Below are 16763 nucleotides of genomic sequence, written 5' to 3'. Positions count from 1 at the left end.
ATCAATATTCCCAGAACTTCCATTACTTCAGTCCTGAGTCCCAGCTGTGTGCGCATCACACATGCCTGAGAATATTCATTGGCCCCAATAATCCATATGGCTCTTCGAGTGAGTAATTTCGGTCAATGGCTTCATCGGATGACAGTTCTCCTCTTTTCTCTCTCCTGCAGGGCATCGTGTGTGTTTTGGGGAGCAGCTGGCAAGGACCGAGCTCTTCATCTTCCTCTCTAGCCTTCTTCGGGCCTTCACCTTCCGGCCTCCTGCAGGAGTAAAGAAACTCAACGAGAACTACATTTTCTCATCTACATTACATCCTCATCCATACACAGTCTTCGCTGTTCCGAGATAGCCCCAGGAGAACAGTCGTAGGTAGCCTGAAGTCTTCAACAGACCAGATTCAACAAGTTGTAAAAGGAAAGTGTTTGATTGGAAAAGTTAAGTATCAATGACATTGAAAATCATCTGGTAACACAATGATGAATTTACATGTGATGTTGCTATTGAAATAAAAGCGATTTTCCCATCAAATACCTCATTGAACCTATGCCTGGTCTACAACAAACACTGAAAAATAAATTCTGTACATTTTTCATAATAACAAATAAGAATGATTCTTTATTTGAGAATTCAAAATAAAGATTGTAGTGAAGAAGAGAGAACACACATTGTAATTAGTATAGCCTGTAATTGACAGTACAAAATTCTTTCACCCTTCAATTTACATTAAAAAAGTACCAATTTCATGCACTGTTTTACTTTGTTGCTCATAAAAACCAATAAAACTGTTTATTAAAAAAAAAGTACCAATTTCCTTCAGTGACCCACCAAAATATGTATGGAGTCCACTGGAAAGTTCACATTAAACTAGCATTTCAAAGTCGAGCAGTATTTGATTGTTATGGCTTTAGCACACCCAGGATCTAGTTTTACATAAAAATATTGAAATTCTTATCCAATGAATTTGAAGATGAATAGACAAACTAGCACTGGTAAGTCTTAGGCCCTGATTATAACATAGGTGGAGCGAAATTATAGCTTGATTGTATGCATTCATTTGACACCCCCTGAATATAACTTGTTTGGTATTTCCTCACTGGTATTATTGGGGGTGGAAGAAGCTAACACATTTTTGTGGCTGGAAAAACCGCATGAGACTTTGGCTGCAGCAGCAGCCAATCCTCGTTGCGCTTTTTTTGCCTATTGGAGAAAGCATGCAATCCTTCCCTTTCTGGAAAGAAGTTCCCCTCGCGTCCTAGTCTACACCCTCTAGCCCTTAACTCACCTTCCCACCTCACACACACCAGCCCCTGCAAGCACTTAGCCCTGCTCAGAGAAAGGAAAAGGGGATTCCATATGGTTTTATGAAAAAGGAAAAATGGGACCCGCATGGTAATTTCCAATTGCAAAGGGTTTTACTAGTAATTGCATAGTATTGGGGCTATTTTACCGCACAGGAAACAGTAGAATCACAAGTCATTTTACTGTCTTGTAAATCCTCCCCAGTGTCATACAACTTGTAATTAGGTCTTAAATATGCCATACTGTGCTTAATATGTAACAATTGAAGTGCCAGGGCCCTCATCAGGAGCCACTGCAGCCTACACCACCCATTGCCCCTGCCAGTGCTGCCAATGACAGTACCAAACCAGATACTAACCATCACACTCCTACAAGTGTGACAGTTCAGACTATTCCAGGCCCTAAAACTATAAGATCAGCATGGGTGGCACGTAATTATATTGAATTAGTAAACAACTGTTGTTGTGCGCACTCTAAATCAGACAAACAGCGCCACCATGTGGCAGACTGTCATAAGTGCCGGTGCTGCCAATTAACCACCGGCTCAAATTAAGCACTATTGCCATGTCATGAGGACACTGCCTGCCATATGATAATGAAAGTCAATGGAGTGTTTTCTCGGCACCTTGTGTAATCTGTGCAATTTTTAAACAAATCAACCTCAATTATCTCGGTGCAAGACTAGAAAACTTGAAATGAAGAAGGGTGTCAGTATTGCTCATCAGAGCGAATGAATAAAATAACAAGTGGTGCAGAATACTCACGAGAAAGGCATAAGAAGCCCAGAGAAGCAGTTCTATGATTCTTACCTGACTATATATACCAGCCAATAGGTTTCATATCTTGTATATCACCTTCCGCCGGTTCTGGCTTTTCAGTCACAATTCTTTGCATTCAAACTTGCAATTTCTCCATTATAGGTCCCACAATGCACAGCGCTGTTGTGAGACAAGAGTGCTTAATTTGAGCCGGTGGATTCCTGTGCTGGGCACCAACAATTAATTGTAAATACCAGCGCTTGTGACAGTCTGCCACAAGGTGGTGCTGTCTGTCTAATTTAGAAATGACCACAACAACAGTTAATTATTCATTCAATATACATTGAAAGTCACTATTACCTGCCACCCGTGCCATTCTTATAGCTTTGGTGGCCTGAAATAGTTCCAATTGGCACACTTGTTAAAGTGTGATGGCTAGTAGTGCTTTTACTATCATTGGCAGCATAGCAGGGACAATTTAGTGTGCAAGCTGAAGTAGCCTCCTTGTGTGGGCCCTGGCATTTAAATATTTTGCAAATTAAGCACTAGAGTCAGGCACTCAAGAGGTTGATCCAATTAAGGTGAAAGGAGGGTTAACTCTTTTTTGGAGGGTGATATTTAGTTGGAAAATCGGGTGACCCCATTAAAGTCTGTAGATGTGTTTTGTCAGGTGGGTGAAAGGAAATACAAAGAACCAAAGATGGGTGAGTTCTCAGATAGCCATATGCATGGGGTTACTTAGCAGCAGTTATCTTTTTCCTGTCTGGGCATGGTCCAGGTTTTATTTGGGACCAGTGATTCCGCGCACATGGCCTGAACAGAGACGCCAAGCAAACTCTGGTTCAGTTGTGACCGTGTCTTTGAGTTCTATTGCAAACAGAGGGTTGGGCCCACAGAAATGTTCATTGAGTTTTTAGACACAAAATGGGACTTAAGAAGTGTGGCAAATTAAGAACTGTTGAAAGGCTGTGCATGCAACGAACCCATGCAAACAAATAGACTGCTGAAGTCTACAACCACAGGTGAATCACAAAATAAGATCAGATGACATCTGTAAGACAATATCACATAAGGGCAGTCAGTCATCAGGAGACATCTGGTGGCAATGGACGATAGAGCCCTGTATCCAAAAGTCTACTCAATATTACAAAATACAAGAGTGAACAATTAGGTTTCGTTTTTAGACGTTTCTAGAACATTACCATCAATCTGCCTCCATTAGGGGGAAGAATGAGAGTCTGGGCCCCAGAGTGAGGAGTAGGACCTGATACCGGGATTGGCCAGCCCTCAAATGTTTTGTCTACGATGAAGAATAACTGGCAGTGTGTTGTCTGTGGGGTGGCAGAGTTGAGGCAAACGTTCAGCATGCCTTCAGTAAGTGCTACAAAGACTGTCTGTGCTTGTGGGCAGGAGGGTGATGTGGCCAATGCTAAAAAAAAAGTGCCAAATACCCTTATTCCATTGCAAAAAGAAAAACTGGTTGCTAGAGTGCTTTCTACAGCCCCTGGGGTAAGAAGATTGAGGCAACCCACAAATGACCCCCAGAAGGGACAGGATGATTGTCTGAGGGTTTTGGGAGGGCTTAAGGGTGAGTGCAACTCACTCTGAACATTGGTCAGCCACAGCCCGGATTTAATTATAACCTCTTCCTGGCTTCTAGTGGACTTAGCCTCCCAGGCATGGCTGAATGGGGGTAACCTCTCAATCTGCCCTCTCAGGGAAACAGAATGAGTGTGCTGGGCCAGGAGATGGAGGGCATGGCATAAAGTCAGGACATAATATAATCACTCCCTGGTGTCTAGTTGTCCTTCTGCCCTGTTGGGGAGGGCAAGTTGGTGATAAACTTCAAACTCCACCCATCACAGGGAGGCTGCAAGACTGACTGAGCCATTGGCAATAGAAGATATGACTCGATGCTAGGATGGGCAAGCCACCCCACCACATTTATGAATTTCAAAAATAGCTTACGTAGATTGGGAGAAATACTTCGATCAGGAATCCAAACGTTGTCTGTCTAATTTTGGGATGAACACAAGAAAAGTGTTTAATACTTCAATGTACATTAAAAATGAATAATACCTGCTGCCCAAGCAACTCGTACAGCTTTGGGAGGACTAGAATATTCTGAAGCATCACACTTGCAGGAGTCGGGCGGTTAGTAGTAATGTTGGCAGGAGCGGTTGGTGGCAGGGAAGAGTGGCTTGGGCGGGGGGTCAGAGACTGTGTAGTGAAGACACGGTTCTGCTTGCACACATTGCTATGTTAGCATAAGTGAATTAGATGCTTAAATGCCATTTTGCCGCTTTTGCACACAGCAATACATGCCTCCCTTTCTTGAAAGACAAACTGCTTGCTTTTCTTCACATGAGAACGGTCTGTTTTTCACATCTCTAGACTTAGACCGTGAACTCAAGTCTGTCCAGAGCTTTCAAGGTTAAATAACAATGTATGCTGTTGAATCAGCTTGATAGGCCCATGCTCTAGACACAACACCCACACAGCTGTAAATAACTGAAACTCTGGTGCTTTTAATATTGCATTGAATGCATGATCAGACACACTTGGAGAAAACCTTTCCAGCTACAGAGAGCTGCGCTGATATGGGATGTGATTCACTTTACCTGATCTTGGAGGAATAGGTGTCCCCGTTTTAACCTAGAGATCTTCTATAACTATAATAGCTAGCTCCTAGCATGGGGAGGGTGGTACACAAGGCACTATAGACCTGGTTCCACTATCATTATAATATGATTTCTCCCTTTGTATTTTATGGAATTGTAACAATGCTGATTGTATTGATTTTATGCATCTTTTTACTGATGTTGGCAAAGATACTGCATCTTAGAGCACATAGTTAAAATAAACATTTTAAACTATACCGTGTCTCTGATTACTCATGTTGTGGACTTGTATGAGAATAAAAATGGTAGAGTGTGCTTGAGTCCCACTATTCCTGAGAGGTCGCTAAGTCGCTTGTTCTGGGTTGTCTAATCATTGGTAGCTTCGCTGTAGTACGGAGAATGAATGAGACACTGATGCTAGTCGGATTGGGGTTCTGGACACTGAGGGGGGTTTTTGAAACCCCACTTTACACCGAGATCCTGGTTTCCTGTGCATACTTCTGTGCATGAGCAGAATCCCTGCAATAACTGGGATGGGGCAGGGGTGACAATGACAGACAAAAATAAAAAACACACAATAAAAAAAAGAACTTATCTGCCGCCATCGCAACACTACACATGCGGTCTGACATCAATTTTGAAGGCGTCGCTCCTTGGAATTCTACATCAACAGCAACCTCAGGTTAAGAACGTACATTCAGCCTAGAACCGGTTGGCCACGATCCACAGAGTGAAGCCTTTCCTGACAGAAATAGACCCATTTTTTTCTGATATCCAAGGAGGCACCATCGCTATCACTTTTGGACTTCTAAGTCAAAATGTGCATTATTAATAGTGTGCAGAGCAACTAATCTACACTTGAATTCACATCTGTATACTGACATGGAATTAATTGAATTGAAACAAACTTACTAGGCTATGATACAGTGTGTTTTTCAGGCTTAGGCTCAATGCTATCTTGTTTAAAATGGATGCTGCATCAAGTTTATTCTCTGTTTATTTTCATGCCTGACACTATGCACAGGAAGATTTGTTTATTTCGGAATGAGATTGTCCTACGAAGAGAACCTTTAGGTTTAGTAACAGTTCTCAAGGACCTTCCGCTTCCAAGCAGTCTTGAATGCATTCACAGTGGTTCACTGTTGTTTATGTAACTAGTTTGTTCTGACACCTGATGTCAGAAGGGCTGACTCAAAATTCATGTAGTGGGTTAGTGCTAAAGCGAAAGGGTTATATGAGAGTTTATAATTCTGTAAAATTATTTGATGAACATGTAATTCTTTGCTCAATCCATGATGATTTTGCAGTTTCAATTCTTTCTTATGGTGCAAATGGCTATAATAAGCCCTTGAATTTGGGGCTCAGCCAGACACACTTTATTAGTGATACAGTCTGATTCCCTATTGATTTTGCTGCACATTCGAGATAGTCTATTTTTATTTTGCCTATTAGTATGCAATGTTCCTATTATTGAGGGCCTTCATGGCTGTGAGTCGATGACTATAAACGAGACTATTGCTGCATCTGAACCTTACTATTTCTGCATAGTACCTTTTGAATATTTGTAATAAACCTAAATGGTTTTTCTAAATTCCCTTCTAGAACTCACTTTTTGAATCAGTCCTTTTTGTTTATTAAGTGTATTTTGAAATGCTGTCTTGAACCTTGCCTCCAGGCACATTGCCTCCTGGTTAGAGGTCAACAAAGTCCCCAATCCACTCAACACCTGGGCAGGCAATTGAGATGCAGATTTTCTAGGGTTAGGGAGCATCCACACCATTGTCCAGGCTGCCCACCCTACCCAGAAGAGAATCCTCCCTGAAGTGGCCTCCCTCATCAAAGGTCTTGGTAAGTATGATAGGGGCAAACACAGACCTCCCGCTCATTCAAGATTTGCTGCTCTATCTACATGGTAGTCAATGTTGGCACCATAGCATACCTACTATCCAAGATTGAAGATATCCAGTGAGGCATACATGGCACAATGCAGCAGCATTGCCCAAATGGAAATTAGGAATGCAGACAAGAAAGACCAAATGGCAGACACTTTCCAGCTCAGATGTTTCTTCTTCATTTCCACGAGGAGCTGGATTGTCATGTCTTCAATCAATTACGAGGAAACCAGGTGACCCTTAACTGCCTATAATATATGTACGATGGATTAAGTCAAGAGCCATGCGATTCTTTAAGGCTGCGTGCCTGGATAAACACAAACCGGGTCTTTTTAGGGCTGATTGTTAGCCAAGATCTTTTGGTTTGGTAAAATATGTACAATTTACCTACATACATATAGGGGCTTCCAGCCACCTCTCTTTATCCCTTGATCTGTTATTGTGTCAATCACATTTTGATACCGCCCACCACAGCACAGTATGGGGCAAAGGGTCAGCCTACATCAGCAACTGGTTAACTGCACTTTGAGAGACTTCATTTTGTTCTCTCACAGGGAGCACATCCCCACACAAGTTAGTGTCCTTCAGTGCCAGTGTGTTTGTTTGTACTTTATAATTCTTAGTGTCACATTTGTGTTTAGAGCCTGATGTGATAGCAGGACACTTCTGATGCACATTTCATCTTTAGCACATCCCATCTCCTGTCAATGATGTTGTAAATTCCTTTGGAGTGTTTTGCTTTTCTGACTGCCTCTATTTAGAAGCATACCCGATCAGAGTGTGTCTATTTGAAACTGTTCTGTAATAGGTATTATATGTTTACTTTGTTTCTTTCTTTCCTTCTTTCTTTTTATCTTTTTCATTCTTTCGAGTCTTTTGTCATTCTTGCCTTCATTCACTTCTTCTGTCATTCGTGCCTTCATTCATTCCATTTCCTTTCTCTCTTTTCCTTCTCTTTCTTTCTTGTTCCTTCTCTTTCTTTCTCTCTTTCATTCTTTATTAGTTTCTTGCTTTTTCATTCTTTCTTGCCATTTTCTTTCTTTCTTTTCTCATTCAATTTTCTTTCTTTCTTTCTTTCTTTTCCCTTCTTTCTCTCTCATTGTGCTTCTCTCGTTGCTTCACACTTTGCTTCTCTCTCTCTCTCTCTCTTGCTTTCTTTCATTCTCTTTTTTCCTTCTCTCGTTCTTTTCCTTTCCTTCCTTCCTTTCTTTCTTCCTTTCTTTCTTTTTTATCTTCCCTCTTTCAGTCTCTCTTTATTGGATTCTCTTTTTTGTGTCTTCTCTTTTTTTCTTTCCCCCTTTTCTTCTCATCCTCCATTCTCTTTCCTTCTTTCTTTCCTCTCTCTTCTTCTTGCATTCCTTCTCTTTCTTTCTCACCTCTTTCCTCGCCCTTTTTTTATGGCCATCTTTCTTTCCTTCCTTCTCTTTTTTTTTAAAGGCAAGAGGCTAGCAGCTAATGCCAGACAGATTGACTGTTTTAGGTCTGTGTTAGCCTTAGACCTTTGGATTTTACTAAAATGATGTATATAACATAGTTACTTATAGGGTTCTCAGCCAGATTTCATCTATCAATCTGTGGTTAGTGTCATTTGGTTTTTACTTCCACCCACTTTAGCATGCATTAAGGGGCAATGTATCAGCCTTTATCAGCAATTGACTTACTTCACTTACGACTTACCACATGTCGCCCTTTCACAAAGAAAACATCCACACAGAGTAGTTCCCTTCCGGGCCAGGGAGTACTATTATAATGTGTGTTTTTTGGGAGATCAAAATAATTCTTTTTTGCTTGAAGTAAACTATTATTTTGTTTTTTTAGATTGATGAGGGGCCAGTATATTCGTAAACAGTAAAGTTTTGCAAAAACCATGACAAAACAAAATGAGAATTGCCAGAAGGCTGGCGAACAACGCTAGACCTATTGGTTTTGCCAATACTTGTTTACAATGTGGTGGGAGCCCAGTGAGACTTCTCGGATGTCAGAAGCCCCACCTCCTCCAACCCGTCAGCTTTACAACAATTATATTTAACTTTTGTAGCTTTGCTTCTATTCTAGTTAAAGTCCTCGAGCCAAAAGCATAGAGGCCCGATTGCCAAAGGGTCTCCGCAATCATGGCGGAGGCCCTGCAGTTGTGGCGGGGACCGTCACTCGTGGCAGGATCTCCAAGCTGCAGTTTGTCATTATGGAGTTCCTACCACGAGCGAGGGCCCCCTGCCACAACTCTGGGTCTCCGCCACGAGTGAGGGTTCCCCGCCAGAACTGCTGGGCGTCCGCCACGAATGCGGAGGCCCTTTGTGAATAGGGCCAGACTGGCCGTAGGGGAAAAAGCCACTACAACGAAGCCATTTCCACTAATGCACTAACCACGCATGCTTTACAACGCATGCGTGGTTACCACTATAATCTTTAGCACGCATTCCTTTACTACGAAATACGTAGTAAAGGAATGTGAGTTAAAGGTCGGAAAAAAAGGGGGTTTGGGGGGGTCCCCCCCCAAAAAAAACAAACGAGAGGGTTTAAAAAATAAATAAAAAAATAAAACTTACCTAAAACACGCTCTTCTGTGCCTCTGTCCTTCATGGAAAGAGCCTCCCTAACAGACGTGATTACGTACGTGCGTCTACGTACTGCATCAAAAATAGAGAAAGGACCACTTAAAGAGTTAGAAGAAGGAGAATACCGTCGAAATAAAATGTAAGTATATTTTTTAATTATAATAATTTATTAGGTTAGGTTCAATTAAAAAAAAACAAATATATATATATATTTGAACTACATAATCAATCATGCAGTCGGTTTAACATGAAAATGCCAATATCATGCATAGTTAAACAACGAAAAATGTTGTTAAACTATGCGTGGTAAAGGCATTTTCGTGGTAAACCATATGCGTGGTAATGGCATTCCGTTGTAACGCATGCGTGGAAAAGGCATGCGTTGCAACGGAATGCGTTGTAACATCATATAACCGCCCGTACTGGGTATTGGGATATTTCCCAATGGGCCGTTAGGGTGGGGGCCGGTTTTTGGACCATATGCTTGGTAATGGCATTCCGTTGTAACGCATGGGTGGAAAAGGCATGCGTTGCAACGGAATGCATTGTAAAATCATATAACTGGCCGTAGTGGGTATTGGGTGTTTTCCCAATGGGCCGGAAGGGTGGGGGACGGTTTTTGGACCTGTGGGGGTAGGTTTTGTAGTAGTGCTGCAATATCAGCCCCCTATAACAAATACGAGAGCGGTGCTTCTCACTAGCACAACCCCCCAGCTCCTGTGGCCGGACGAGCACATTGCCAGGGCTGGTTGCTCTTCGCAGTCCGACCGTGTTTGTGAATCTGGCCCAGAATCATTTTCGTAGGAAAATAATGGCAGGTGGGCTCCTCATCTCATTTAAACATGGGACATTCATTTTCGTTTTTCAGTAACAAAACCTAAAAGCAATTCCTCCTCCCCCAGAACCATCTAAGCTGCCCATCTGCTCTCCTTCATATGGTTATCAAACCTCAAGTGTTCCCTTCTCAGGCCTGAAGCTGGTGTTGTTATGCCTGACATGAAGCTCGTAATCCTGATTCCTAAACTGCTGGAATGGCCTATATTCTGCAAGTGCTCAGGCGTGTAGCGTCCATTGGTGCAGCAGGTGCAGTGGCGCCGGGGCCCAGAGGCCGGAGTTGCCCACTGAACCCTAATTACTGCTGTATTTTATAATTCAACCAGCACCCGGGGGTGTTTCCTTCCATACATAAGCCCATCACACACTAGCTATGCTACTGAAAGAATTGAGGATTAAAGGTGGGTTAAGACCCTAACCCTAAATTCCGATTTGAATTGGTTGGGACTGATAGTATTCGTGGGCCCAGCAGGTCCCTACGGGGCCCTTGGATTCCCCCAAGGAACAACATTTTCAGTGCAGCAGCCCTTTCTGAGGAAAGGAATGCTGAAATCTGGAAGCCAGGGCTTGCCAGAGTGAGTGCTGACCCCCTACACCTGTCCTCTGTTCATGAACCTTTAAGACATCTCTGAGAACACTGGCCTTACAGGCCTCAAATGGATTGTGTCCTGGCTTGACAGCAATGTCCAGATGACTAATAACACTTTAAAACGGTACTCCCAGAACACTACTTTCATTATTTCTTTGACGCCCCTGCTGCTTGCGTGCTGAGGGCCCGATTCACAGAACTAACTTGAGACAAATTCCTAAACTTACGACTTTTGGTATTCCCAGAAGTTGGGATTTTGTCTTCAGACAGATTTAAGACAAAATCCTAACTTAAGTCTGTCTTAAGACAAAATCCTAACTTCTGTGAATACCAAAAGTAGTAAGTTTAGGATTTTGTCTTAAATTTGTTCTGTGAATCGGGGCCTGAGTTTTTGGGTTCATATATTTAAAGGCCACATTACCTGGATCTCAGCAGTTGTGACTTCTACCCACTGAGCTGCCCAATGTATTTCCAAACCTAGACAGTTGGAAAAGACGGCCAAAGGTACTGTAGAGAAACCTTAGTCTTGCATGCCTTTGCCTGGCGCCTGATCTCTCACCGAGACTGTTTACAGCAGTGGTGTAAAGCAAAATGTTGTAACTCCCTGCAGAATGTGGTGAGAGGCACGGAGAGTCCCATTTTTATACACTTAGGGCTTAAAGGAGCTTCCTGAAGGGGGTCGGGGGGGGCACTCTGCACTGCAGGGGCCTCCCTAAAAACCCATGTTTACAACCACTGCAGTAAAACCGACGAGTCCTGAAGATAGATTTAAGTTGACCAAAGGTACACCAAACAACATAAATACCTATAATCCAACTGTCTTTTACTGCCTCATGCTTTAAGTGGAGTACCTGCCTCCACTCCCTCAGAAGTAGCGCTTGACTGCTCGTCCTAAAAGAGTCCATCCCCCAAATGGAATAACTATGCGATCCAACTGGGGTACAACAGTGCCTGGGTCTGAGACTAGTGGTAAAGGGCGGGCCCCATGCAGAGAACTACCCACTAACGACAGGTGTTTCTAGATCGACCTCAGAAAGTTGGAGGTTAATTTGGCATGGCGGGGGCTCCCTCCGGTGTCCATGGGGTGAAAGATGACCCGCACGCGCACATCATAATTGAGCAGCAAAATTACCCGCTGCACGCGTAACACATGACGTCATAATGCCCAGGCCAATATAGCAGGCACAGGCCTTGCCCACAGCACTTGCTTGCTGAAGGCGACGTGACGACCCACTGCTTTTTGGTGGTCGACACACAGGTGCGTAGCCTCCATTATTTCTTATTAGTTACTATGTATTCCTTCGTGTGTTTTTGTGATATTAGTTATAGCGCCAACTAGTTTACTTTTAAGCATTTCAGAGCTTTCTGAGACTCAAGAGAGTCAGAATGTCGAGAAAAGTGAGTAAAATGGCGGATGTGCAGATAGGGAGCATAGATGTAAAGAAATGAGAGGAAAAGAAAGAGAGGGAAGAGCTCTTCGAAGCGCTTTAACAACCCGGAGAGAGCAGGGGGAGCAACAAAGGTGAAGGAAAGAAATGGAAATGGAAAGACAGGGGATATAGAGGGATACGGCATAGTTAGGGGTACAGATGGGGTTCACAGAAGGTCTCTGTTGAGGTGTTCGAAGCAGAAGTAATAAGGGCTAGCCTGTCAGCAGTTGCTGCGAATGATTGCCCTTTGGTACCGCTGGTGTGGACTTTTCTGCCTATGGGCTAACGCGCCAGGAAGGCAGAATATAAGAGTGGGCGCTGGAAATATGCAGCAGGGGAGCACCAAATTATGCGGCAAGGGTGACTAAATTCTGTGGCCAGAAACGGCAAATTATGTGGAATAAGGCTGCACATTTTTTGATAGTATTGCTTAATTATTTTGTACTTTTTAGTCCTGGTAATACTGTCTGGACAAAGATTTGACCTCATTAGTACCAGGTTAAAAACCAAGTACAGAAATAGGCACCGGAAAGAGGACCAGTTAACCTTTCGGAAGGTCCTTCAGCTGCCCACTAAAACATGTAAACACGTTTTTAGTAATTTTTAACCCATTTGAGCTAGAAAACATTTTTGGTTGTTAAAGTCTACAGATTATGCAGTAGATGCCACAAATCTATAATTATGCTAAAAACTGTGCCTTCTGATTCACCCCATTCCAGTGGCCCTTGATATAAGGAAAAGGATATAAGCAGAGTGTAAACATTTTTTACTTTTGTAGTTTCTTCTTCTAGCCCATCCCATAACCCCTTAAGTGGCAAACAGGAGGGTTTTGTAGGGATGAGGCTGCAACCAGGGTTACCTTTATGATGTCAGTGGGAGGTGTGGGAGGGGGGTGGTGATGTCACTTGTATTACTACCTGAGACACTTCAGTGGATTGATGTCTATGAGGTAGGAATGCTGGGCCTTGTAGAGTTCACACCACGCATTGACTCGGCTTGCGAAGCGAGGTTGGGCACACGATGGGAATAAATGAAAGGAATTGGGTTGGCAGAGAGTTGGGTAAGGACCCCAGTGGGTGAGACATCACTAGACCTTGCAGTGATCCAAGGAAAGAAGTTGGATGAGCCTCATCCTCTTCTCCACCACCACCCACCCTCTATGTCTGTTCACAGGCTCTCCCTGATCACTCTTTCCATCCATAACCAATACATTTACCTTCAGGGCCCAGAGCTGAGAGCTGGAGGGAAGCAGGGCGACAGGGTTTGGGAGGAGCCCCGCACTCCTTTCTCTAGAGGTGATGAGGCTGTGGATGGGCAGAAGGTGCCTCCTATACTGTTTCTATGCCAATCGCCTGTCTGCCAATGTGGGGCCTTTTTGGGCTCCCAAGGTCTTCAGAGATTGCAGTGCCTGGGCCCTGAGACTAGTGGTAAAGGGCGGGCCCCATGCAGAGAACTGCCCACTAACGACGGGTGTTTCTAGATCGACCTCAGAGAGATGGAGGTTAATTTGGCATGGCGGGGGCTCCCTCCGGTGTCCATGGGGTGAAAGATGACCCGCACGCGCACATCATAATTGAGCAGCAAAATTACCCGCTGCACACGTAACACATGACGTCATAATGCCCAGGCTAAGACAGCAGGCAAGGCGGGGGCTCCCTCAGGTGTCCTTGGGGTGAAAGATGACCCGCACGCGCACATCATAATTGGGCGGCAAAATTACCCGCTGCACGCGTAACACATGACGTCATAATGCCCAGGCTAAGACAGCAGGCAAGGCGGGGGCTCCCTCCGGTGTCCTTGGGGTGACAGATGACCCGCACGCGCACATCATAATTGAGCAGCAAAATTACCCGCTGCACACGTAACACATGACGTCATAATGCCCAGGCTAAGACAGCAGGCACAGGCCTTGCCCACAGCACTTGCTTGCTGAAGGCGACGTGACGACCCACTGCTTGCTGGTGGTCGACACACAGGTGCGTAGCCTCTTATTATTTCTTATTAGTTACTATGTATTCCTTCGTGTGTTTTTGTGATATTCGTTAAAGCGCCAACTAGTTTACTTTTAGGCATTTCAGAGCTTTCTGAGACTCAAGAGAGTCAGTAAAATGGCGGATGTACAGATAGGGAGCATAGATGTAAGAGGCCCGGAGAGTCCCATTTTTATACACTTACGGCTTAAAGGGGCTTCCTGAAGGGGGGGGGGGCACTCTGCACTGCTTGGCCTCCCTACGTACCTATGTTTACAACCACTACAGTAAAACCGACGAGTCCTGAAGATAGATTTAAGTTGACCAAAGGTACACCAAACAACATAAATACCTATAAGCCAACTGTCTTTTACTGCCTCCTGCTTTAAGTGGAGCACCTGCCCCCTACTCCCTCAGGAGTAGCGCTTGACTGCTCGTCCTAAAAGAGTCCATCCCCCAAATGGAATAACTATGCTTTCCAACTAGGGTACAACAGTGCCTGGGCCCTGAGACTAGTGGTAAAGGGCGGGCCCCATGCAGAGAACTGCCCACTAACGACGGGTGTTTCTAGATCGACCTCAGAAAGTTGGAGGTTAATTTGGCATGGCGGGGGCTCCCTCCGGTGTCCCTGGGGTGAAAGGTGACCCGCACGCGCGTATCATAATTGAGCAGCAAAATTACCCGCTGCACGCGTAACACATGACGTCATAATGCCCAGGCTAAGACAGCAGGCACAGGCCTTGCCCACAGCACTTGCTTGCTGAAGGCGACGTGACGACCCACTGCTTGCTGGTGGTCGACACACAGGTGCGTAGCCTCCATTATTTCTTATTAGTTACTATGTATTCCTTCGTGTGTTTTTGTGATATTAGTTATAGCGCCAACTAGTTTACTTTTAGACATTTCAGAGGTTTCTGAGACTCAAGAGAGTCAGAATGTCGAGAAGAGAGTGAAATGGCGGATGTACAGATAGGGAGCATAGATGTAAAGAAATGAGAGGAAAAGAGAGGGAAGAGCTCTTCGAAGCGCTTTAACAACCCGGAGAGAGCAGGGGGAGCAACAAATGTGAAGGAAAGAAATGGAAATGGAAAGACAGGGGAAACAGAGGGATACGGCGTAGTTAGGGGTACAGATGGGGTTCACAGAAGGTCTCTGTTGAGGTGTTCAAAGCAGAAGTAATAAGGGCAGCCTGTCAGCAGTTGCTTCGAATGAGTGCCCTTTGGTACCGCTGGTGTGCACTTTACTGCCTATGGGCTAACGCGCCAGGAACGCAGAATATAAGAGTGGGCGCTGGAAATATGCAGCAGGGGAGCACCAAATTATGCGGCAAGGGTGGGTGACTAAATTCTGTGGCCAGAAACGGCAAATTATGTGGAATATGGCTGCACATTTTTTGATAGTATTGCTTAATTATTTTGTACTTTTTAGTCCTGGTAAAACTGTCTGGAGAAAGATGTGACCTCATTAGTACCAGTTTAAAAACCAAGTACAGAAATAGGCACCGGAAAGAGGACCAGTTAACCTTTCCGAAGGTCCTTCAGCTGCCCACTAGAACATGTTAACTCGTTTTTAGTCATTGTTAATCCATTCGGGCTAGAAAACATTTTTGGTTGTTGAAGTCTGCAGATGATGCAGTAGATGCCATAAATCGATAATTATGCGATAAACTCTGTGGCTTCTGATTCACCTCATTCCAGTGGCCCTTGATATAAGGAAAAGGATATAAGCAGAGTGTAAACATTTTTTACTTTTTTGTAGTTTCTTCTTCTAGCCCATCCCATAACCCCTTAGTGGCAAACAGGAGTGTTTTGTAGGGATGAGGCTGCAGCCAGGGTTACCTTTATGTCAGTGGGAGGTGTGGCGGGGAGTGATGTCACTTGTATTACTACCTAAAACTTGTGAAATCTAATAGTCAAATCTATGAAATTCTCTTATCTGGTATCCGGTGGGGTATTTGTACGGCATACCCCGGACGAGATTGCACGGACAATTTATATTTTTTAACTTACTTGGAAATTGAGGTGCAGAACCTTGGTCAGTCGCATTGGGGTTTGCTGAATTGTATAAGGAAAAGGATATAATCCCATCATAATTGAGCAGCTGTTTTACCCGCTGCACGCGTAACACATGACGTCATAATGCCCAGGCTAAGACAGCAGGCACAGGCCTTGCCCACAGCACTTGCTTGCTGAAGGCGACGTGACGACCCACTGCTTTTTGGTGGTCGACACACAGGTGCGTGGCCTCCACTATTTATTAGTTACTATGTATTCCTTCGTGTGTTTTTGTGATATTCGTTATAGCGCCAACTAGTTTACTTTTAGACATTTCAGAGCTTTCTGAGACTCAAGAGAGTCAGAATGACGAGAAAAGAGAGTGAAATGGCGGATGTACAGAAAGGGAGCATAGATGTAAAGAAATGACAGGAAAAGAAAGAGAGGGAAGAGCTCTTCGAAGCGCTTTAACAACCCGGAGAGAGCAGGGGGGCAACACAGGCGAAGGAAAGAAATGGAAATGGAAAGACAGGGGAAACAGAGGGATACGGCGTAGTTAGGGGTACAGACGGGGTTCACAGAAGGGCTCTGTTGAGGTGTTCAAAGCAGAAGTAATAAGGGCTAGCCTGTCAGCAGCTGCTTCGAATGAGTGCCCTTTGGTACCGCTGGAGTGGACTTTTCTGCCTATGGGCTAACGCGCCATGAAGGCAGAATATAAGAGTGGGCGCTGGGAATATGCAGCAGGGGAGCACCAAATTATGCGGCAAGGATGACTAAATTCTGTGGCCAGAAACGGCAAATTATGTGGAATAAGGCTGCAC

At 44.2% G+C, this 16763-nt stretch overlaps 1 protein-coding gene across 2 annotated transcripts in view; it reads left to right on the top strand.

Moving 5' to 3' along the window:
- The window catches only part of LOC147683846 (cytochrome P450 2J6-like), a 110195-nt gene extending 109315 nt beyond the window's left edge, over nucleotides 1-880 (top strand). For both annotated transcript variants that reach the window (XM_086944245.1, XM_086944246.1), the window contains one exon: nucleotides 171-880. In XM_086944245.1, coding sequence (XP_086800371.1) covers nucleotides 171-349 — 179 coding nt within the window. In that variant the 3' untranslated portion in view covers nucleotides 350-880. The remainder of the gene's footprint in view (nucleotides 1-170) is intronic.
- The last annotated feature ends 15883 nt before the right edge of the window (nucleotides 881-16763 follow it).

The sequence above is a fragment of the Lissotriton vulgaris genome, chromosome 11 (genome assembly GCF_964263255.1).
Source record: "Lissotriton vulgaris chromosome 11, aLisVul1.2, whole genome shotgun sequence".
NCBI classification, from domain to species: domain Eukaryota; kingdom Metazoa; phylum Chordata; class Amphibia; order Caudata; family Salamandridae; genus Lissotriton; species Lissotriton vulgaris.
The sequence above is the reverse complement of the archived record's forward strand: the minus strand, read 5'-3'. Positions and strand labels throughout refer to the sequence as shown.